Here is a 22762-nt window from a genome sequence, read left to right as displayed (position 1 = left end):
ACGTGCATGCGACGGGGTTTTGGTTGTGTGTTTGCTTACGGCTACGTAAATACGTGACTTATTTCCACGTGCGGAGCAGCCCACAAAGCGCCTCTTTGAATGTGAAAGTAGGGAGACAACGCAGGGGTGTCTAGCCTCTCCTTTTCCGGCTCGCTACACTGTTTCCGGTCTGCCTTTGCGGTACCGGTCTTGTTGCTTGCGAAACCAGCCATGAGGCGCTGTGTCGGACTCCCGCGTCGTTTCCTCTCGAGTGTACATACACCCGAAGCGCTTGACTCTCCGCGGGGAGTTTCACGGCAGAAGAGCGTGAGTGACGACGATGTGCGGTGAGTCGGCTTCTCTCCTCGACGGACCTTGCCGAGGCAGAACGAGAAGAGAAGGGATATTTTCTCTGAAACCGTTCCGTCACTGCGGGGAACAGCGCACTAACAGACGACGCGCACGTTTCTCTCAGCTCGACGTGGCGTCTGTGGCGTAGCGTCTTCAGCGCCTCCGTTGCTTTGAGGTGACGCGTGTCTGTGCGGTGCCGAAAGAGCGGGAAAAGCGGTGGAGAGAAGAGGAAGGGAGATCTCTAGCGGTATTATACGTGTACAAGGACAGGAAAGAAGGGGAGAAACAAATGGGACGGAATCCGCGCGTGTACGTGCGTTCCCTTCCGACAAAAAGATATGTAGGATTCCCGAGAAGGCGGCGGGTAAAAGCGGATTCGGACTTAGTGGTGCTGGAACAAAGATGCGCGGAGGGGCGTTTTGGGTGTGAAGTCACCCATGCGTACCAGTCGCCGTTTTTCGGCTCGCGTTTCGTTCCGCGCGAAGCGTGAATGTCTGAGAGGCGCTGGTTTCGGTTCGAATGAGCGTTTGAGGGAAAACAGAGGCAGCGGGTTTTCCCGCGTTGTCGGCTTCTGCAGCCCCGCGGTTTTCTCTGTTTCTTCTGCATCGCTGGTGCGCGCGTTGTCTCGCGCTAAACAGAGAGAACATGGCCCTTTCCGCAGAGGCGTTTTTGCTCGGGGACTTCCTGCCGAGATATGAGGCGTGCGTTTCGCTCCTCAGGCCGAGAGTCCTAGCAGTCCGCTGTTTTCTGTGGTGCAGCAGATGCAGTGCCTGGAAGTAACCGTCTTTTTTATGGACACCCTTCCGTTCACATTTGTTCCTTTTCGGTAAATTGGTTTTTCAGTCAAGGGACTCATCCTGTGTTCCTGTTTTTCTCGAGCCGACTGTGTGCGCCACAGTCCGCTCGCTTTCTGCTTGTGGAGCAGCGATTGTCATTTTCCGCTGTGTGTGTTCGTAAACTGTGTCACTTCCCGTCTTCTGTTGATCCGGAGCAACTTCTTAGGAGAAACAACGTGCTTGAACCTTCCTGTTTGTCTCTAAACGTTCGCCTTTCCCGGCGTGGAGACTGCGTTCGCGTACCGTCTTCCTTTTTTTCGCCGGCGGTCTCGGCGGTGTGTCTTTGCGTCCTCGCGCACAGGGAAGAGGCGTGCAGTGACACACGCCGTGCGGTTCCCTTTGACGAAATTTTCGCAAAAAAACACAGATGTCGCGGGTTCGTTCTTCACGAGGACCGGCAGAAGGCAGCTCCAAAGAGGAATTCGAATCCGCTAGAAGGGTGGAAGGGACGACGGACGCGCCGCTTTGCGGCTGCAAATAGTTCGCCATCTCAAGCGACACCCACACCGTTTTCCCGTGGCGTTTCGCACAGACACACGTTCGATTCCTGCGCCTGTAGACGGGTAGCTTTCAGATCTCCACAAAGAGGCATGTCAGTTGCACTTCTCGACTCGCTTCGCGTGCTCGCAGCAGATGCAGCGATCGAGCCGAGAAGACCAACCCTCCAAAGTGAAAAACCTGATCAACGAGGGGTATAGCGTGAGAGTAGCGACGAACATATCGTCACTGTGGAACACCGAAACTCCGTACCACAAGGAAACTCCCCCGACGCCGACGTATGGGGCCGTTTCGGCTCGTGGGAGAAACAAAACGGGGGGACCCTGGAGTGGAGGTTTTCAACTGAGGACGCCCAAGACAAGAAACACCAGACAGTCCACAAGGGAATTCCTGTCTGTGAAAAGGCGGCAACCGTGAACACTCAGAGTCGATTTACAATATATATATATATATATACAAATATATATATGTATATATGTGTTCGGATTGGTGGAATTGGTCGACTACAACGGCAGTTTCTTCGCAGATCAAGGTTTTTATTGGGGAACGGAGACGACGCACCCTCTTTTGGACAGGGCGCTCTTCCTTGTGTCCTTTTTGCTGTCTCGATTCGATAGAGAAAAATGCATTGATTGAAGGCGGATGGGTTGAGGGCGGAAACGGTGGACCAACACCTGAACACATCCAGCCCACACGCAAATTTTTTCAGCGAAGCTGTGCTGCTAAACGAGAAATCGTTCACATCTCCTGTCCAGCGCCTTCGCCCTCCCAACGTGTGAAACCGAAAGAAATATTTATCTGCACCTGTAGTTATTACATGTACACTTACACTTATAGAGATAAATGTACGCATTTTTATGTAGATATTTCGGGCCCAAATTTACAGACATATGCATGTCGGTATATCCTTTGAGGCAAAACAAATATATATATATATATATATGTATTCTCCTGCTTTCGTTATGTTGTCCTAGACGTAGAAATGTATGCCTCAAGTTTTCTGCCTCCAGGTTTCTGTGGGTTCCTGTGCCGGTGTGTCGTGAGATACACTCTGCAAAAACGCCGGAGTTCCTCTCTTGTTTTTGGACTTGTGTTTGCTTGCCTCTTTCCTCGTGTTGAAGACGAGAAAGAAAAGAGGAAGCAGCGAGGCGGGCACACGCCCAGCTTGCCGATGGCAAAGAAAGTTGACCGGGCCAGCACTACATGTGCACATGCAATCGGGCGGGTCCGCAGGGGCGAATTGAGAAGCTTGTGTCTCTGAGAATCGGGTTTCGGCGGGGAAAATACGCGGCGGCAGTTCTTCTTTGGCAAGAAAAGAAAGCCGGTTTCTTCACCTGGCCCCTCCTTTCTCTGCTGTCGGCTGAGAGAGAAAGGCCAGGTTTTCTCGCGTTTCCCGCCCCCCCCGGTGCGGCTGAGCAAAACGTTGCGGTTCTCTCGCTGACACAGTCGCTTGTAAAGGCAGGCTTTTCCATCGCGGCTGCTTGTCTCTCCTGTAAAAAAAATGCTCATCAAAATGTGAGGAGTTTGCGAGTTCTGGAAAGGCACCTTTTGAATAAGAAGGAGCTCTTAGCGTCTCCTTTTCTGGTCCCGCCTGGAACACAGCGCCTTTTCGGGGCCTGCTGGCCATCGCTAGACTTCGCCACAACCTCTCGGGCCGTCTCACTCTCCTTTCTCATTTTCCTCCTCATTACACTTCTCGTTCCCTAATTCTGCTTTGTCCTTGCGCCTCGTTCCTCGACGCTTCCACTGAGCACCGGGACGATTCGCCGCCCCGAACGAGTCGAACACCCGTCCGCAGTTCTTCTTCTTCTTCTTCTTCTTCTTCTTCTTCTTCTTCTTCTTCATCTTCTTCTTCTTCTTCTTCTTCTTCTTCTTCTTCTTCCTTCTTCCTTCTTCCTTCTTCCGCGCTCTGTTTTCTTTAACCCATTTTTTTGACGCGATTTGCGTCCCTGGTCTTGCTGTCTGTCTCCTGCTACGTCTCTGCGTTCGGGCGTCCGTCGCCACGTCAGGCACTTCTGTCGGGCCTTTCCGTGCTCTCTCTCCGTCTTCTTCCCCGGTTTTCCGTCCGACTCCCTGTGTTTCCAGATCAACCTCTTCAAACACGAAGACCTTTGTGTCTCCCCTTGTGTGGATTTTTCTCCAGTTCCTGGCCACAGCGCTCCCTTTCCCGACTGTTGTGCCGCTCCTCCCGCCCCGCCTCTCTCTCCCCTGAGCCGGGCCGGCCTCCGTAGTGCCTCTTCTTTCCTCTCTCCGACATTTTCCCTCCTGTCTTCACAAGGATGCAGAGAGCTTGCGAGATGGTCGTGTCGCTCTTGCGCGTGGACGCCCTCACGCAGCGATGCCCCTTCCACGTGCTTAACGTCCAGATCCTCGATCTTCTCCAACGAGAAGGCTTCATTCGCGGCTTCAAAGTGGAAGGAACAAAGATCGAAATTCTCCTCAAATACTACAAGGGAGCACCAGTAAGCCTCCCGTAACAGACACGCCGTCTGTTCTCTCTCTTCTCCTACGCCGCACCCGTCTCTGTCTTCACGCCCTACCTGTCCTATATACCCATATGTATTTCGTTACAGCTCTATTGGTGCACATGTGTATGCGGGGGTAAGTGTGTCCGTATATATATATATATATATATATGTATGCATGTATGTATGTATGTATGTATGTATGGGTGCTCTCGGTGTCGGCGTTTCTTCTGTTTCCTTCATCGGCGATGACTTCTCTACTTGCGGTTAGCCACCTGTCGACTATGTGTCCGCTGCATTCGACGAGCTGTGAGTCTCCTTGCAGCTGTCCTGATCCCTTGTCGAGTTCAAAGAACAGGAACGGCCAGTTCATTTTGTTTCTGTGTGCTCACTTCTTTCAGGTCATCCGCAACATTCGCGTGGTTTCCAAACCGAGCAGAGACATTTGGCTGACCCCCCATGAGCTAAAATTCCGGACACGATTTAATACCGGCCTCTGGGTGATGCAAACTTCCTGCGGCATTATCTCTCACCGGGACTGCCTCCGAATGGGAATCGGCGGCAAGATGTTGATGGCCATCAATAATGGCTACCAGCACTTTTGTTAACCGCGAAAGAACAGCAGCGAGAAGCACGAGGTGTCGGCGAACATTTGTGCGGTTTGTCTCACAGCGGGAGGGCGTTAGAGCTGACACACAGGAGGCAGCGGTTCCCCTGAAAAGCGACGAGTCCCGATACCGGAAAAAACTCCGGAACGGGACCACCGAGCGACTGCGTCGTTTTTCGACTTCTGTCTCATGCACACGCGTGCATGTATGTACGGCGCATATTGTCAATCGTAAGCTCTATCCTCACACATCTCGTACAGCTGTCTGCGCAAAAGCTTACCCTTCTGTGCAAATACGTGTAATGGAGAACTGGGCAGGAGGCGCGTGCACGCAGGAAAAACGCGTTTGACTCCGTGCCTTTGCATTTCCTGGAGGCGTTGATTCCTTCTCGGTCTTTTCGGAGTAGCGGTTTTGTGCGAGGAAACCGTTTGTCTGATCTGGACACAAACCTTGAAACCGTTCTCGGGTGTCTGGTGAATGCTCACGGGAAAAGAAGGTGGGAGACAGATGACGCGAGTGGCAAAAAAACTGGAAAGCGACTTCTCAACGGAGGTCGAGCGAGAGGGGTCACCGACGACATGTCTCTCTGGCTGATGCCAGCGTCTTCCCTGGCGCCGTTAATCGCGAGCAAGCTTAACATATTAAGACGATTGCTTTCTGAGGTCCAGGCGGCCTTTGCACCCCAGGAATGACCAAAATCTTGAACTAGGGTTCACGCTCGAAAACCAACACTGTATAAATACACGCCTCCCCGATTCCTCATGATAGTTGTTAGTGTAAACCAAAGTACACAAGTATATATATATATATATAGAATAACTGGTACAACATGCCTAACACGTATATCGGCCTATTATACGAACAATAGGTATGTATGTTCCGTCGTTTCTGTCTGCCGTTGTCGAGATCGCGTTCTGCGTCGCGTGTTTCGCTTCACCACAACGAAGCAGACGCTGCCTCTGCGTGACCGCGGGCGTCGGGTGCGCCCGGCCTTCGAGCACGTGAAGGAACGAAGTCGTTTGTTCGCGCCCGGCCTTCGAGCACGTGAAGGAACGAAGTCGTTTGTTCGCGCCAGAGAGGAGCTTGCGAGAGTCACCGTTACTGACGAGGCGGAAGACGCGACTGGCCATATGCCGTGCTCGAAGGAAGCAACGCCCATGCACACACCGTTCACGCCATCGAGTATAACCGAGACTGCTCTGCGCGCACATCCACCCCAGAGTTGAAGGGAAGGGCGTTTATGAGCCGTCTCGGGAAAGACTGAAACGGGACGAGGTTCGTCAGTGACAGCCGAGACGCGGGCCGCCCTTCGCGATACCGGTGGCCTGTGTTGAGATATTCGGTGGAACCGTTCTTTGCAGTGTTTGGAGGCGTGGGCATCCCAGTTTTTTTCATCAATGCGACAGTATCGGGCTTTCATTGGACTCACGTAGACCGAGCAAAGCGCAAAAGCCGCGCAGGCGGTCACTTGGTGTCTCGCTCCAGCACAACCCTGAGCCGTAAACTTTCTCCGCAGTTCGCTTTCAAAGCTATGGAGAGGAGAAACCACAACGCGCTCGACCTGGCGATTCGACATGACAGACTTTTGTTGCAGAGTCCTTTCTAGAACCTTTCCCCTCGCGCAGACGCGCGGACAGAGCTGTGTGTCTTACTCCACTCGAGAACTCCCGGTTTTCTCTTCGCCGGCCTCTCACACAGCCTGTATCCACATCTTCATTTCCGTTCCTTGCACCATGAAACAGCGCCCCCGTTGTGCCACGGCGCCATTCTTAGCTGCAAAAACGACAGCAGTTGGCCGCTTTACCTACGTTGAGAGTCGAACCGCCATCTCCCTCACGCTCTGCTGAGAAACTTGACTGCGCTGGGTTCTCGAGTCGGCACCGGAGCACGAGCGCCGCGCAGTGTGTCACCTCCTGCCAACCTCCCCTCCCCAGTCTTTGTGCAGGACACGGGGCTGAATTTGCCGCTGTCTTTTCTCGGCTATTTGATGGCTACCAACGGGTTGACCGCAGGACATCATCAATGGGTTGTGCAAAGGAGAGAGGTGAGGTAGCATAGAGCATATCTATGAGAGACCAGTCGAGCCTGAGGCCGGGAGAGAGACGTCCGGGAACGGCGGCGCCAGAGAGCAGGAGGGGCCAGAGCGCTGCGAGGCGCGCGTGGCGGACCGCGGGTCGCCCTCTCACTATATTCGGAGACAGCTCAGGTTAACCTGGCAGGAGAGAGAGACTTTCCGCCCGTCCTCAGCGTTTCGACGAGCGAGTCTGGTACGCGGGGCTGACGACTTCGAGTGTGTCTCTGTCAATTTGAAACCGGAAGGAGAGACACAACCGCCGCTGCTGTTTCATGAGGAACGTAGTTCGCTCCTTGGGCTCCCAGGCGCGAACGGAATCTAATTCAAAGTAGACCTCGGCAGACGTTTCCTGTTCCCTTCTCGTACTTCAAGCACGCCCGTGCACTTGCTCTTTCCGTTCACCGCTGGCTGCCGAAGACGCTGTGCCTCTCTCTTCGTGCTACATCCCTTGTCGCTGTTTCGCCTTCCCCTGCCGACAGTTGTTTCCTAGCCCGGAAGCACGGTTGCTGCGCGTCCGGATCCCCGTTAAAAAGAGCCAGGCCCCGTGCTTGCTGACACTTCGCCTCGTCCAGAGAGTCAAAAAGACACGCTGTTTCAAACCCCCGTCCACCGGGCATCCGGGCGCGGCAAACTCCGAAGCGACTTCTTGTACGCAGCGTTTCGCCCAGCTCAGCACTGACTCCCGAAGACGCTTCTCAACTGAGGATTCGCCTCCTCGCCACGCGTATCCGCCTAAACTCTGTTGATTTCTCTTCCGCCGAAATCCCGGCCCCACGCGTGCATGCTGACGGCTGAAATCCGCAAAAAGCTGAGCTGCCGCGACGACGCAGCTGTTTCCCCTTAACTGGGAATCGCGCTGTCTCGCCCCTCCGTGGAAGAGGTGTGCGCGGAGCCGAGGTGAAGATGCCCTCTTCCCGGAGTTCCGCTTTTCTCTGTACCGTGGAAACGTCCGCCAGAGGCCGTTTTCTCCGCACTGAACCGAGGAGCACGGCCTGCGTAGGCGCGGCCGAAAAGGGATTCAGACGATAAATCACACGCTGTTCCTCATAGATCCTAGGCCCCGTCCACTCCTTGGCAAAAGTGCGTGAAGACCACGCACTGTCCGTTCCTTCTCGGGACTTCCGTTCTGCGCATCCTCCCGTTCCGGTGTATGTACACTGCGAAACTCCGCGGCCCACACGAGGCTGCACTGTGGCCGCTCCGTCACACAAGTTCCCCTTTTGGTGTGTCTTCCAAGTGGAAACAGGACTTGTTTCCCGCTTCGTTCCCGGGGCTTTCTCTGCGTTCCGTCTCCGAGTCCTTGCCCCCCTTCATCGACCGCCCCGTTTTCCTCGTGCGGCCTCTCTCGGCGCTAGGAAACCCGTCGCGCGCACTCCACACTGCGGTCTCCGGTGTATCAGCGAGGGCACGGCGCCGGCTTCCTTTGTACGTCTCACTTTTCGAGAAAGAATGGAGAACTCCACCTCGCGCGCGCCTCGCCTCTCTTCTCGCCGCCCGGCCCGCTCCTTCTGCGGCCGCGTAGCCGGCATTTGCAGTTTTCTCCTTCTCTGCTTCGCCTCTTCGACTCTCGGGAGCCCAGCGTTGCGTACCAGCGGAGGAGTCAACGAAGTAGCTGCGGTGGGAGGAGATTTCTGCGTAAATGGTCTGAGAGCGGCGATCAATGCAGCTATTCTCGAACTCGCAGGTATGCACATCAAAAACTAGAAACCCCGTCTTCTTCCACTCGAACTCGCTTCTCGCGCCGCCTTGCAGACATCAACCACAAAAGGACGCCTTCACCTGTGCTTTCGCCTCCACCTTTCGACGTCTCTCTCTGTATACGCAGTTCGGTCTCCGTGTGGCGCTGTGTCTCCACTTGTCCTTCTGTGCCTATTTTTCGCTCGAGGAAACCGCGTGCGTGTCTGTAGCGCAGAAGGCGGTGGACCCTCGGGCCACACCACCCGTTGTGTGGAGCAGCGCGGCATTGCGTCTGAAAAATTCTGCTCGCCCCAAATCCCCTGAGTTTTTTTCTCTGTGACCTGTCTTTTCCCTCGCCCTTTTCGCGTGCAGGAGAGCACTACGTGGGCAGCACGCTGCTGCCGCAGTTCCCCGACGTTCCGTACGTCCCGATTCTCGTGTGTCCTGCGCCGACAGCGCGGGACAGCCTGCCGCCGGTCGTGAATCCTCCACACCCCAAGACGACAGTCGTCAACGATCAGGGCGTGCCCATCAAGGATGCACAGCAGACGCGCGCGCCGCCGACTGCGGAGGCGCTAGCACGCGACCGCGCGTCTCTGTGGCCCGAGTTGAGCGCGCTCCACGAATCCGATCTGCTCTTTGATGTGCTCAAGTCTGGCGTCCTCAAGGTCGCGGGCCTCGGCCCCCGTGGCCCCGACCTCCGGACCAACCCGGACTTTGAGGGCCTCGTCGCAGACCCCGAACTCGCTGCGAGCCAGGCCGAACACGGCTTCAACTGGGGACAAGAGGGAAACTACTCCGTTGACCCTCCCGTCGGTAGGCACCCCTTTGGAACTCAACGCAGCGACCGCGCAACAGAGCGACATCACGGACGCACCAGCGAGACACCGCAGACGACAGGAGGGACAAGAGAGCGAGAATGCGGACGAACGAGAGGGAACAAGGCACACGAGAGAAAGAGGCGGAAGGAGAACCTGCCGAGGTTGGGGAAATGGTCCGCTGCGCTTGTGTGGCAAGGCTGGGACGACTGCAGGCTCAGGCCAGGAACAGCCCCGGGGGCTGTCACTGCGAGATGCAAATGCCGGTGGTACCCACTCGCTTGGCAAAGATTTTTCTACTGCCCGTTGACTGCATCGTCTTTGCGCCCCAAAACTCATTCAGTCGCGTCGTGGCTGCGCCTACATATATATATATATATATATATGTATATGTATGTGGGGAAAACATTGATCCCCGCGCGCACAGCTGCATCCCTTCGTTCTTCTGTGCTGTTTTCGTTCTCCCGTTGTTCCACGGTTCCATTCGTTTTGCGGTCTGCCTTGTCCTTTTGCGTCGACACAGACATCCGTGTTCGTGCATGCATTTGTGTCCGTGTGTACGATGGGCGGGTGTCGCATCTGCATGGTTGTGGGTCGACGAGGCGCGAGTCCGACAGTCGCGGGGGAGAGAGAGGGAAGACGGAGCTCGCAGTGGGAGATACGACAAAAATACCCGCTAGAGATGGAGGGTGCGCGTCAGTCCTCACTGAGTTCCGTCTCCCTATCCGTTTTTGTTTGTGGCCACGGTGCTTTCAGGATACTTCCCGACCTACCTACGGGCGATCGTCGAGAAAGTCAGCATGCGGTACCGGAAACCTGTTCGGTCCCAGTACATTTTCTTCTCCAATGGAGGCGACGCCATGAAGAGCGTTGCGCGAGGCGTCGCCCATATGACAGACATCTACTTCATTCTGGCCTTCCAACAAGGCAGCATGTCTCACTTGGACGAGTTTTACCACACGTGCCCCGTCTCGGCGTCGCCGAACAACCTGCTCACACTGAAGGAGTACAGGATCCGTTCCCTTCAAGACCTGGTGCGAACTCTACGGATGGCGTCTGACCCCGCGATGAGAACTCTTGCCTACCTCAGCACCGGCAACTACGAAACGGTCCATTTCTTCTTCCCGAGACACACGCTCGGCGAAGTCATGGCGAGTAAGGAGACCAAAGTTGCGTAGAGCCCGGTCTCAATCGGCCAGGAGCAGCGTGTGTGCGCTCTCGTAGCGGGACCTAACCGAGTTTCTCTCGACACGCGAACGGGGGACGTCTTCACTCTGTGCGGGCGTGATATGTGGCGAGAAAACGAGCGGCGGCTCCTCCGCCACACTCAACTGCTCTGCTCACGTGCGTGTGCGTGGATCGCTCTGTCCGTGTCTTGCGTTTCTCCGGCAGCGGCTCTGGAAGAGTCCCTGCCTCGCCCCCCACTCCGTCTTCGCCTGTCGACGCGCGACCGCTTTTCTCCGCTGTGTACTGCCCAGCGGTTCTGTTTCTCCCACTCCCTCCCATGCTGTGCCCTACACCTGTGTGTGTTGCCACGCAGAGGAGGAAGCGGAGCGTCGCATTGCGGCGAGAGAAATTCTGGGCAACATCCGAACGGGAACTTCGGGTCAGGTTCCCGACACTTTTGAGATGGTGGACCTCGGCCTCGTGCTCGCCCAGGGGCCGTGGTTGAAGCGTACAGACACCGCGCACTGCGTGTACCACCAGTTGGTTTTCCATCAAGGGGCAAAGAAGGCCTACGCACCTCCCTCTGAAGAGGCCGATGCGGAGACGATAAATGTCGAGGCGTCGACGGCTTCGGGACTGCGATCCCAGGCTGGTGCGATCTTCGCAGCCTCTCTACTTGCCTCTCTCGCCGTCGTATAGGCCTGGCGGCTCCTCTCTTCTGAAGCTCACAGTGTGCGCCTAAAGACCAAGCCACACGGGGGTCGAGCGCACTTTTCCACGTTTCCTCGGCGAGTGCGCACCTCGGGCCACCCAGGGCACTGTGTAAATGCGTGTGCGGCGTCCCGCGTCTCTCTGTGCGGTTTCGCCACGCGCCTAGGATCCTGACTATGACTCCAGTTATGAGGTACCGACAGCCAAGTTCTGTATGACTGCTGTACACCACCCCCAAACCGTCTCAAACGACGCGCGCGCGCGCACGCGGATGAACCTTCTCACGTGCCCACGTCCCACGGTCTGGATGAAAAAACGTGGACTTGCGAAGGCGCGTTGAGCAGTGCATGCTGAGGGCGCGCTCGCGTTCACTTGAAAGGTATCTCCCCGTGCACCGGCAGCACGTCCGTATATCGTGCAGCACAGAAAAATGAATTCGACGAGGGCGTCGTCCGACTGTGATGGTTTCAGCGGCAGGGTTGCCAGAAAAAACTTTGGGGAATCGAGCGAGGGGCGTGCGGAGAGCGCGTTTTATCCTGTGGCCGACGCCGCGCTTTTCCGGGGCCCCGCTCCCGCCCGGTGTGTATGGACAGCCCGGCGGAGCACCTAGAGTGGGCGGCACCAGAGTCGGTTTCCTTCCCGGGGACAAAAGAGCAGACATCCTCACGGACTCCCATAGGCAGGTAAAAAGTGTGCCGGGGATCTCCGACGGCGACTGCGCCCGGTTCTACAGTTTACGGCGGGTGCACGGACGGCTGTGGGGCGTCGTCCCCGGGAAAAACGGAATGTGAGAGAGAATGAAAAGGCAGAGCAGCGACACGATCGCCGCTGTAGTGTTCGAAATTGTTCTTTCGCGTGTCTTGGCCCGCGTTTCGGCAGTGTGTGTGTTCGGGGACACGGAAGTCGCAGAGCCTGCAGCGACAAGCAACGTGTGGTAGGAAAGACAGCTTTCCAAGTGTGTGCGCGAAAGTCCACTCGCACCTGCGTGGGAGTGAGCGTACGCCATGCGACGACGGACAAAACAGCAACGCACTTTGCAGTCCCCGAGATCGTTCCCTTGGGCAAGCAAAACCACTTTTTTATCGTAGGTTGCGCACCTCCAGCTACGCACGCCGCAGTGGAAATTCTCTCCTATGGGAACACACTGTCAACACGAGGAAACGAGAAGATGTTTGCACTCCGCACCGAATTTCGTTGCGGCCCCGCTTCGTGTCTTTTCTGTGGGGACTGGGCACGAACCCTCTGGCGAATCCCCTCAGGATTTGCTGCGAAGGGTAGTGTGACGGAGGCGCAGTGTCGAGGACATTATCTGCTTGCTGAGCGTTCTAACGGCTTCTTGTTCAGAGAGGCCTGCCGCCTCCCCCGTATACGCGGGCGCCAGGACACTGGACGCAGCCAGATTTTTAGAGTCTTTCCAAAAAAAAGAGAAACTTGGCGACGTAGGAGAACGCAGGAGCAAGAGACGAAGAGCTTCAAGATGCAGCTTTGCAAGGGACACAGAGAGAACAGACACTGAGAGGCAGGCAGCGCTAGAGGGGACCGGAGAACAGGCTAGACAAATTGTAGATGTTTCCATGGAAATCCACATTTTAATGCAAAAAGAGACTTCACGACGGCTTCTATTTGGAGACGCGTCTTGGGTTCTTTGCTCGGGGAAAGGCGCGTCAAACAGGATGAACTTTGAAGGCTTCGTTGAAAGCCTGAAAGATTTTTTCTGCCCGGAACTGCAAAGAAAAGGCCGCACGGACACAAAAAAGCCCGTGCCTCTTTTTGAACTCAACGCCCCCCCCCCCCCCCCACCACCTTTGTGCCACGGCGGCGCGTTTTTGCTTCTCAGGGCGCAAGACGGTGAAACGCGAGGACGTGTGAGTGTGGACAGCTTTCGTGAAGGGTGGGAATCCCGGGCCCACGCGGTAACGCACGAGAGAGACACTCCGAAAAGCCGGAAGCTCAGGCGAGTGCGCAGTCGATGCGACTGAGAGAAGAGAGCGGAGAAGCCACAGAAAAAGACCTACCAGTTGCTCCGCAGATGACGACTGGTGCTTATCTGGATGCGTGAGCAGCAGCGCCTTCCTAAACACAACGCAGAGGCCAGAAACCAAGGCAGGTGACAGGACAGCTGAAACGCTGGGGACACAGTTCGCAGTTTCTTCCACTATGCGCGAAAAGAGAAAAGCGGGGAGACGGGGGACAAGAAGAAGAGACATGAGGGAGAGAGAGCACGGTGTTCTTCCCCTATACTACAACACACGAAAGACCAGAGTCCCGGGGAGAACGCACGCTGCTCTCTCCTGGGAAAAGGACAGAGAGGAACCCTTCCGCCTTCTCTTCACACCCCCGTCTTTGTCCAGGATCCGTCCCCTTCGGGCTTGTTGCCCCTGCTGCTTCTTGCGCCTTTTTCTCTTACCGATAATGCTTCTTGACTTGAGAGGAAATCATCAAAGTGCTGATCGAGACAGGCTGCCAGTCGGCGCCCGGCCACAGCACCTGAGAAACAGCAGAGGAAGAGACACGGCGAGCAAAACGGGGACGGAGGAGGAAATGAGATGCAGAGAGAGAAGGCGCCACCGAGAGGGACACACACGGCGACTGCGTGGGGGGCGAGAGAGGAGCGCGCCACGCAAGGCAGAGAAAGAGAGAGCAGCAGAGAGGAGAGCACATGGAAAGAGAGACGGCGTCAGTCCGGTCCAGCGCGGGATTTGTCTGATCCCACCTTCTCGCAGCGTCGCCACCATCGTTTCTCGCATTGTCGCATGGGAAAAAGAAACGCACGGTCGTCGTCTTTCCTAGCTCTGCAGACGCCAGTTCCTTCGGATCGCAAAAGCACCCGCCCCTGTCTTGCCTGACTCCCCGCAAGAGAGCCTACCTCGTGCACAGTGCAAAGAAGCGTCCGAATATCTTTGTATTTTCCGTCTGACGACTTGGCCCACTTTTCCAGCTGGAGCTGAACCTCGTCTGCAGAAACCATACCAAACACGGCACGACCCGTGAGAATCTCTTTTCCTGCCTTTCCGAGGCGAGACGCAATCTCAAGCAACAGGCACAGGACGCCAGCGCTCGACGGGGGGTGCTCTGATGTATGTGATCCATCGCCGCCCAGGAAGTCTGACGCTCCCTGAGTCTTTGGCATTCTCCAGTCTCGGGAGGTGTCCGGTCACTGGCTGGGGGCGCCGAGAGCTGTGGCAAGACTCCGACTGTGTGCAAGGAACTTTTCCGTTCTTGCGACAAAGCGACGCCGCTTTCGGCGGCAGTACATACACCGTCAGCTGCTACGTCGCGGAGAAACAGCATCTCCTGGAAGACACTCCTGCTTCAGAAGCCAGCAACGTCGCACATTTCCACGCTCTCAGATGTTCTCTCTGCTTCCCGTCACGCACGCGTGCGTGGACAGTGGGGAGCGCGACTGCGCGCAAGGCTTTCTACGTTTCCTGCAGTGTGTCTGCGCCGTTTTGCTGCCTCTTGGGGCTTCCCGAGAACAAACTCTGGAGGCAGCAGAGGAAGGCAGCTTGCATGCAGCGAGAGAAGCCGACCGCGGTTCCGCTGGAAACCCGCTTCGCTTCGTGCTTCGGTTCACCCCCCGTCCACGCCGCGCTAACACGCCAGAGATCGCTGAAAAAACCTGGAAACGATCCTACCCGGAATGGTTAGTCGCTCCTGCATTTTGCTCAGCTCCTGCTGCCGGCGCTCTGAAAAAAGAGAGGCAGGGAGACGAGGCGAGGACGGAGGTTGAAGAGAGCACACACTCACACAAACGCTCCACTCGTTCGCACGCCTTTTAGCGCCTCCCCCAACTTTTTGCCCGCGAACTCCGACACAGCCACTTCACACAAAGCTTTTGATGTGAGGAAGTCGAGGAACGCAGAACGTGCAGAGTCGAAAGCAAGCGCGACTCCACGCTCGGCACGAAGAAACCGTCACCCTCTCGCTTTTCCGCATTCGTCAGATCTTCCTCTCCCGTCTCTCCTCTCCCTCACTGCCTCCATGTGTATAAGCATATTTAGGTTACACACGCGTGTACAACACCTCCACGTATGACGAGAGATGAGAGACACTTGCGCTTCTTCGTCTGCGGTCCTGTGGTCGGATCAGAACCGCCGAGGGGGTGTAGCTATCTGCACACAGGGTTTTCGTCCTTACCTTGCGCTTCCTGGAGTTTTTCTTGGATTCGCGACTCTGTCCGGGAGATCCTGTCAGCGACGAGGTCGTCTCTGTTGGGCATTTCGACCTTGTGGAGTCGAGCAGTCCCCTGGCACGCGGGACGCCCGGCTGTCGCGACACCGGAAGCGAACGGAGTGTGTGGCTGATCCAGCGAGGGATGCTCTCCGTCGCTCCGCTTCCCGCCGCTGTCTCCGCTCCAGAGGTCCGCGAAATCGCGGCTCCCTTGGCCGCCGTGCCCGGTGTCTATTCTGCGCGGGGAAGAAAGAGCGGCCGAGGCTGCTGGCTGGGAGGGAGAGGTCTGCGACCGCGGCTCGGAGGGCGATGCGTCGTCACGAGCGCTTCCGCTCCTTGTGCCGCTTGCGGGGGGATGAGCAGCGCGATTCGAAGCGAAGGACGAGCGAGACGGGGAGCAGACGTGGACGGCGAACGGGGCTCGAGGAGCCGCGTCAACGCCCGCGGGGATTTGCAACGCTCGACAGACGATCGCGCCCTGGAAGCAGGGAACAAAGTCGTCCTCTTCGTCCTTGGAGATGTGACGCCAGACATAGCCCTCCGGCGAGGCGTTGGACGGGACTTTGAAGCGGAAACAGAATTGCCCAGGCACGGGGAAGAGCGAAGTGAACAGCGAGAAAGTGACGGCGTCTGCGGGGAGGCCGTCGGGCAGAAGAAAGGCGTTGAAGTGGGAAGAAGGAGAAAAGGACGCGTCGGCGTCACGAGGGACAGCTGCTTCGCGCAATCCCGACGAGAAGGGTGGAGGGGAGAGTTCGTTCTGAATCGCGTAGTAGACGAGCGAGGAGGGCGAATCGCCCGAACAACTGTTTAAATCGGCACGGCTGGTTGAGCCAGCCTGGAAAAGCGAGGAAACCGAATGCGGAATGTTCTGTTTCTCGATCTTCTGGTTCACGTACTCCATTCCCTCTCGCGCCAGTTTCTGGCCACGAGAGGCCAGCGTCGACGCCCAGTTCTTCAAATCCATGTCGAAAAAAACAGACTCCTGAGAGACGCGAAGGGGCCGACGACGGGCACCAACACAGCTCGGTGCTCGACACTCTTTGTTACGGAAGAATGGGGAAGAACGGAAAACAAGGGAAAACGCGGAGGGACAGAGAAAAAGAACGCTGCTGCTCCGGGCAATCTCCCAGTGACTCTCCGGCTCGCTCGGGGGTTGTCGTTTCCGGCGTTTTTCGACGACGCGTGTCTTTACCAGGGACGCGGAAAAAAGGGGAATCCATGGAGACCGCAAGGACGCGTCGTCGCCTCCCGCGAACGTGAGTGAATCTCCAGGTTTTTCCCTCTACGCCGAGGCACACGTGTCCACAAGACGACAAAGCATCTGTGCATGCGCAACACGGACAAAGCGTCGTCCACCGAGCTGGGCATCGCGGAACCGCGCATGACTGGTCTTGCCAGCAGTTCGCGGTCGCTTTCGCAAAGAAAGCAAAGAGTGAGAAAACCAAACGCGAGACCCCGAAAGCCTCTCTCCGACACACGGTTCGCTCCTGAACAGCGGGTTGGTATATCGCTTCGCGAGAAGGTCGCCGCCTGGGAAAGCAGTGCCAAAGCCCAGCGGGAGTGCGTGCCGACGCCCGGAAAGAAATGCTTCGAGTACGCTGTGTCGAAAGCGGGCGACTTGTTGGAAAGTCGCACGAAAACAAGAGAGACATGAGACTAAAGTGTTTCGTTTGTGCTCTCCTCTGGTACGGCTACGCCGCACGCGCATCCCGAGCCGGACCAAGCAGCAAGCGGGGAATCCGAGTGAAGCGCGGGTTTGAGTGTTGTAGCTGGGGGAGCGGACTGTTTGCTTGGCCTTTCTGAACGCAGCCTTCGAGCGCGATCCCCCTTTTTTGCAAGAGGGCGAGTGATTTTGAGAGGAAGGCTTACTCATGAAACGGTTGCTTCGTCTTTCCGGTTCGCTGGGGCCGGGTCAGCGAGCAGAGGTGTTGTGTTGCTGGCCGTATAGGAGGGGACCGTGAGAAAAGGATCGGAGGGGGGTGAACCGGCCGGAGCGAAGTCGAGAAAGGCGACGCAGATTTGCACTAAAGCAGAAGAACGCTTCTAGACACCAGGCAACTTTCGTCGGTTCTTTTTGTGGATCCTGGGGTTCACGCGTTCGCGGGACGTTTGTCGAAAAAACCGACACGGGAATGCATTCACAGGACACACCTGGGAGCCTTTCCGGTTTCAGGTTTGCCGACGAACGCAGAATGGCAGGGACTTTCCAGTGAGTTTTGCCCAGGGAAAGACACGGCCGAGTTTTTTCATTGGTCTTTTCGCTTTTTCTCTCCTCCACGGTTCCTTAAGACTGACTGTTTGCAGAGCGGCTGTCCTAACTGCCAGGCTTTTGCGCCGCGACGGCAAAGTTAGACGGTCTCACACAGTTGTGGACGTTCGGCACCTCGAAAAAAGCGGCGGTGGGTTCAGTTGCTGCTTTTTTTCGGTGAGCGTCTCGCTGGACAAAGAAGAGGGTGCATTTGTCCCTGGTGTCCTTCGACACCCACGGAGCGTGGCGTTTTCCCTCCCCCGTGTGTGTGTGTAGTGCGTGCGCACGCCTCATCCGGTCACTTTGTCGTTGCGGTGTGTGTGCCTTCTTTTCTTCGCTTCAGCGCCGCCCCGACCCGTGGTTTCTCTTGTCGGCGCGAAGCGCGCGAAGACGTCTTTACTTTCCTTTTCACGTCCCCTCTGACGTTCCCACCATGACCTTGCTTCGCTTCCGTTCCGGTCCCGCTCGAGCGTCGCCCCGTAGAAGTGTCTATCAGAGGTTTTTGAAGCCGTTCGTTTTCCCGTTTGTTCTGCTTCGCCGTCTGCTACCATTCAAGTTCTTCCTTTTCGTTGTGCATCCACTCTTCTCCATTCTCTACTTCCTCCACCAGACGCCGTCGTACAGCCAAGAGCACTTGGCGAGTCTCGACACGTTTCTAGGCTGTTCCCCAGCAGACCTTCTCCACTTTCTCTCTTCCTCTCTCCTTATCCTCTCCAACAATGTAGTCCTTTCCTTCTTTTCTCTGTCTCTGGACTTTGGTCGGTGCTTGGTGGCGTGCCTGCGCCTGCTGCTGGTCTGGGCGAACTTTTTGTGGCCGTACTGCCGTCCTGTGCTCCTCCACTTGTGGCAACTCTATCTGGATCTCCCTCGAATTTACCAAGCAACTGTTGCCGGCCTCGTCTTCTCGGCTCTCCTCCTCCTTTTCCTCCACCTCAACGGGACGCTCTCGCGCGGTGCCGCTGCGCTCCGCCGGACCGGGCGCCGGATCAGCCGTACGTACACCCGCGTAACGGCCTTTGTCGCTGCGTCGGCGCCCTTCGTTCTTGCTTGTCTGTTCTATTTTGGGCTCCTCCTCATTTTGGGGCCTCGCCGACGCGAACAACTGCACACGCTGCAACATCTGCTGTGGTACCCCCTCGCCATCGTCGGAACAGCCTCCTGCTTCTGGCGGTTTGTCTACTTGCCTCGGCTGCATCCTGTTTTGCTGTTCTGCAAAACCCAAGCGCCCGTCCCTGGCGCCCAGGGAGCGGAACAGCCCTCGAAGCAGCTAGCGGGGGTCTGGGACACCGGCCGGTCTTCCGCGTCGTCGGCTGCTGCACGCGCCTCGGCGCCTCAACAGGCAGACGGGACGAAGCAACCCGCACGTGATCGGAAACAGGGGGAGGCAGTGACGAATTTGCACCCAAAAGGCACACAGCAGAAAGGACGCGCGTCTTCCCATGCAGCCGTCTCCCGCGAGAACTCGTGGGTGCCGTTTCAGCGGTGGACCTCGTGGAGATGGTCCAGCAGCGAAATTTCTTCTTCGGTGGAACAGACTCCATGCGATCAAGAAGATGCGGGAGTGCCGGGTGCGACGGTTGCCGGCGAGAGCCCGCGCGTGGGGCGCGATGCAGGCCCAGCGACGGTCTCCGGACTGGCGAACGCCAAGGCGATTGCTGCGGAGACGAGAAACGCCTGGATGCGAATCACTTTTTGGCTCGAAGTGTGGGTTTTCATGAGTAAGTCCGGAACGCCTGGGGTGTTTCGCGTTCAGCAGGTCGGGGAAAGCAGCGTTACGAATTTCGTGAAAGAGCGCCGTCCTGACTGGTTTTTAGCCTGTCCCAGAGCGATCGTCCACTTTAGAGGAGCCCACGATGCATGATCTCCTCTCTTGTTGCGGCAGATAAGGTAGACGCCGGCGTTATGCGTAGCTCGCAGCCGATCTTGAATGGACCATCCGAGACGCACAGAATCGCACGTCGTTGAGCTGGTCTTACAGGGTCACGCGTGCGTCCCCAGGCCTCGGCTCTCCAGATTGTTTGTGGAGCAACGGCGATGTTCGAGCGTCTTGTTTACCGGTGCTGTATGCGCACTGGAGTCTTGACACGGCTGCAGGTCGGTGGAAACTGCGTTTTGTCGGTTTCAAATCAGCGGGGCCGTTCCCGCGGCCGAAGCTGGCCAGCGTAGCCCTCGTCACGAACAAAGCCTGCGTCTGTTGTTTGCTTTGTTTGCAGCCACGTGCAACTTTGTCGCCTGGCTGCCTCTGGTGAACCGTTTTGCGCCACTCGGCGACTGTCTCGTTCACCACGTTCTCTCGCTCTTTTTCATTTTGACGGTGATTTCTGGAGGGCCCACTCAGGCAACGATCCACCAGGCGGCGTTCCGCTTGATTCGCGGCCTGGCTGCACTTTTGTCGGCCGTCTCGTCTCAACTGTTTGGCGTCGCGCTTGTTCTCCCCTCCCACGGAGCAGCCGACGCAAAGGGCCAGGGAGGACCAGGGATTTTCTACTTTCCTGATGCGACTCCGACAGCAGTCTCTTCTCCCTCTTCCCTTCCCGAGAATTCCGTCCGTCGGGGTGTTCGGCAGGTGTTCTCCTTTTTCCTTCCTTTTGTCTCCGCTTCGAGCCTCTCGTTCACGGATCCGGACCCGCAGGCGTCTCCGACGCCGTCGCCTCCCGCTCGAGCGTTCTCCTCGCCCCTGGTCGCGTCAACTCGAACCTATGCAGCGAATGCGATCTGCCAGGCTCTAGGATTCAGTTCGGAGTCTTGGCTGTCGGGACTCCTCTCTCTGCTCCTTCACCTTCCCCAAGCGCTTCTCGTTCTCCTCCCCGAATTCCTTCTGACGCCCGCTCTCGCCTACCTACGCGCAGGGCGACCGCTCTTTGGTGCAGTCGTGTCGCTGAGCGCTCCCGGCCCCTCCGCGCTGCCAGAGAGGCTGTACTGGCTTCTCTATTTTCTGGCGTCTTCAGGCGTGTCCATTCTGTACGTTTCCCTACGCGAACACAACCTGCTGCGGTACATGCCGTTCCAGTCGTCCTTTCTTCTTCTCGCGATTGTGGCCATGCAAACCGCCGTCAAATTCTTCGCCAAGGGCGCGGAAGTTCGCGTGCGCGTCCCCGAAAAAAGAGAGAGTCTGTGCGCGCCTTCGCCGCGCGCCGCCCACCCCGCTTCTCCCGTGTCTCAGGAGCCGGAGACGGCGCCCGGAGGAGGCAGGGGAGGCGCGGTGTCCCAGGTGGGGACGGAAGAGAGGGGTTGGGACTGCGGAGCGCAGGCAAGTGCAGCAGGGAGAAGCACATTGTTCCCCTTCTTCCGGCGGCGCAGCCCGACAAGTGCAGACAAAAGTGTGCGCGGTACCGGCGGTGATGTCGACTCTGGAGAAGCCTCAGTGGCAGCCGCCCCGGTGGCTGGACGGCGCGAGAGTCGCCGTCAGAGTGTCCAGACATCTCCGGAAGGGAGGACAGAGCGAGAAGACAGAGACAGGTCGGCGAGGCGTGAGTCTCCGGCGTCAGACGGGTTGCCGCCGAGCCGTGAGGCGGCGTCGGCCGGGAAACCGGATGTGGGCGACGGACTCGAGGACGGGGAGCGTGGCGACGGGAAACCGGACGAGCGGAATTCATCGAGGGAGAGAGGCGCTTCGCAGGCGCCAAGTGAGCGGAACTCGACCACGCTGGGTGAACCTGCCAGGCGTTGGGCTGACGAGGAGGTCAGCAGCGAGGACGACGGCTTGGGCGCGGGGACACAGACGTGCTTCCGAGGGAGTGAGGCAGCGAGGCGTTTTCGCGGGCTTCCGAAACAAGCGGGGCCAGCGGACCGAGCGGGGAAAGCTGTCTGGCGACCGCGCTCCGGGGAGGCCTGCACGAAGAATGTGCGAGAAGAGAGAAATGGCCGAAGCCGTCAAGGGCGACCGGACGCGCCTTGTCTCGAGAAGGGGTCAGTCGGGACTCAAGTGGAGGGACGAGAGCCGCAGTTCGGCAAGAGGGGAGGAAAGACTGTGGGGAATCGCAGCAAAGACTCCACGTTCAGGGGCGACGGATCGCCCAGCGAAGCCCTAGAGACGCAGAACGCGACAGAGAGAAGAGGGGCGAGGCCAGGCACGCCTGCGAGTCAGGGGGAGAGGGAGTCTGTCCGGGGGCTGGAGCAGCGGCGCCACGAGGTTTTGGACAAAAGGCAGGCGGCGAGTCAGAAAGGACGGAGCGACAGCGCGTTCGGGCGAGGACCTCGGGAAGACGCTTTGCACGAGTGGAACCTTGTCGATGATGATTTGAGTGACGAATAGGTTTCGAGAGGCGTGCGAAACTGGCATGGGCCACGGGGTGTTTGAGTCCCGCGGCCAGCCGATTGGGGGCCAAGTTCCCGGGGCGAAGGGAAAGCACGTAGACACACATACGGCCCGTGACGAAAAACACGGGTTTTCGCCATTCTTTGGTAACTCGCTGTTTTTCCCGCGACGGAAAAAGGGGTGTCTGGCCTCAGAGCGGGGCTGCGTCGACAGCGTCTTTAGCACTAGGTAAAGGAACCACCCTTCTGGAAGACGGCTCTGCGTCTTCCATGTAGAAAAACAGGAAGAGGGGCAGGACAGCTACTGGCACCAATCTGAAACGCTTTTTTAAAAAGTACTAGAAGCCTTCTGTGACCTATACAGTATATAACGGGGCTTTAGACCGAACGTGCGATAAAACTATATCTCGGATGATTGTCTATTATTGGCTAAATGTGAATCAAACAGAAGCGGCTTTGGCTGCGCAAGAGTTGGTAAAGAGCGCGTAAGGTGACGTGAAAAAGTGGTAGAGGTTGGTGGTTTTAGAGGAAAAGGTAGGCGGTCGGTTGCTCGGAAAGCGCAGGGCGGGCGGGGGCAAATGCCGGCGCTCTGGATGAGGCGATCTGGAGCTTTCTTGTTCAAGACAAGCAATTCGAGCAAAGGCAGTGACCGCTGGGCGTGATGTTCGACAAAGACCCGCAGAGTTTCGAGCATCCATCCCACCACGCGTGACGCTGCGCACATACACGTTGTACGTAGACATGCGCGTGCTTGGAAAAACAAATGCACACATGCGTAGAACAGGGATCGTGACGAATGCGGGGGTTCCCGAGGGACTTGCTCTTGACCACAGTCTGCCTCTCAGCACGTTCACTGTCAGTGACCGAATTTGCCTGGGAATGTCACCCCCCCCCCCAAACCGT

The 22762-nt window shown here is 57.2% G+C and overlaps 4 protein-coding genes across 4 annotated transcripts; 3 read left to right on the top strand and 1 right to left on the bottom strand.

Moving 5' to 3' along the window:
* Positions 1-3943: 3943 nt before the first annotated feature.
* Positions 3944-4737, top strand: NCLIV_026110 (putative 30S ribosomal protein S8; the record flags this gene model as incomplete). The annotated part of the gene is made up of 2 exons (XM_003882805.1): positions 3944-4126; positions 4531-4737. 2 exons carry the CDS (start codon positions 3944-3946, stop codon positions 4735-4737), a joined length of 390 nt encoding a protein of 129 aa, XP_003882854.1.
* A 3523-nt stretch (positions 4738-8260) lies between these two features.
* On the top strand, positions 8261-11172 carry NCLIV_026100 (conserved hypothetical protein; the record flags this gene model as incomplete). The annotated part of the gene is made up of 4 exons (XM_003882804.1): positions 8261-8495; positions 8861-9304; positions 10063-10461; positions 10847-11172. The coding sequence occupies 4 exons, from the start codon at positions 8261-8263 to the stop codon at positions 11170-11172; spliced, it is 1404 nt and encodes a 467-aa protein (XP_003882853.1).
* A 1676-nt stretch (positions 11173-12848) lies between these two features.
* On the bottom strand, positions 12849-16318 carry NCLIV_026090 (LOC100145185 protein, related; the record flags this gene model as incomplete). Its single annotated transcript, XM_003882803.1, has 6 exons — positions 12849-12908; positions 13200-13257; positions 13592-13671; positions 14051-14139; positions 14820-14870; positions 15322-16318. The coding sequence occupies 6 exons, from the start codon at positions 16316-16318 to the stop codon at positions 12849-12851; spliced, it is 1335 nt and encodes a 444-aa protein (XP_003882852.1).
* Positions 16319-18035: 1717 nt separating this feature from the next.
* On the top strand, positions 18036-21857 carry NCLIV_026080 (conserved hypothetical protein; the record flags this gene model as incomplete). The annotated part of the gene is made up of 2 exons (XM_003882802.1): positions 18036-19320; positions 19816-21857. The coding sequence occupies 2 exons, from the start codon at positions 18036-18038 to the stop codon at positions 21855-21857; spliced, it is 3327 nt and encodes a 1108-aa protein (XP_003882851.1).
* Between the last annotated feature and the right edge of the window lie 905 nt (positions 21858-22762).

The sequence above is a fragment of the Neospora caninum genome, chromosome VIIb (genome assembly GCF_000208865.1).
Source record: "Neospora caninum Liverpool complete genome, chromosome VIIb".
Classification (NCBI taxonomy): Eukaryota; Apicomplexa; class Conoidasida; order Eucoccidiorida; family Sarcocystidae; genus Neospora; species Neospora caninum.
Note: the sequence above shows the minus strand (reverse complement) of the source record. Positions and strands in the feature narration are given on the sequence as shown.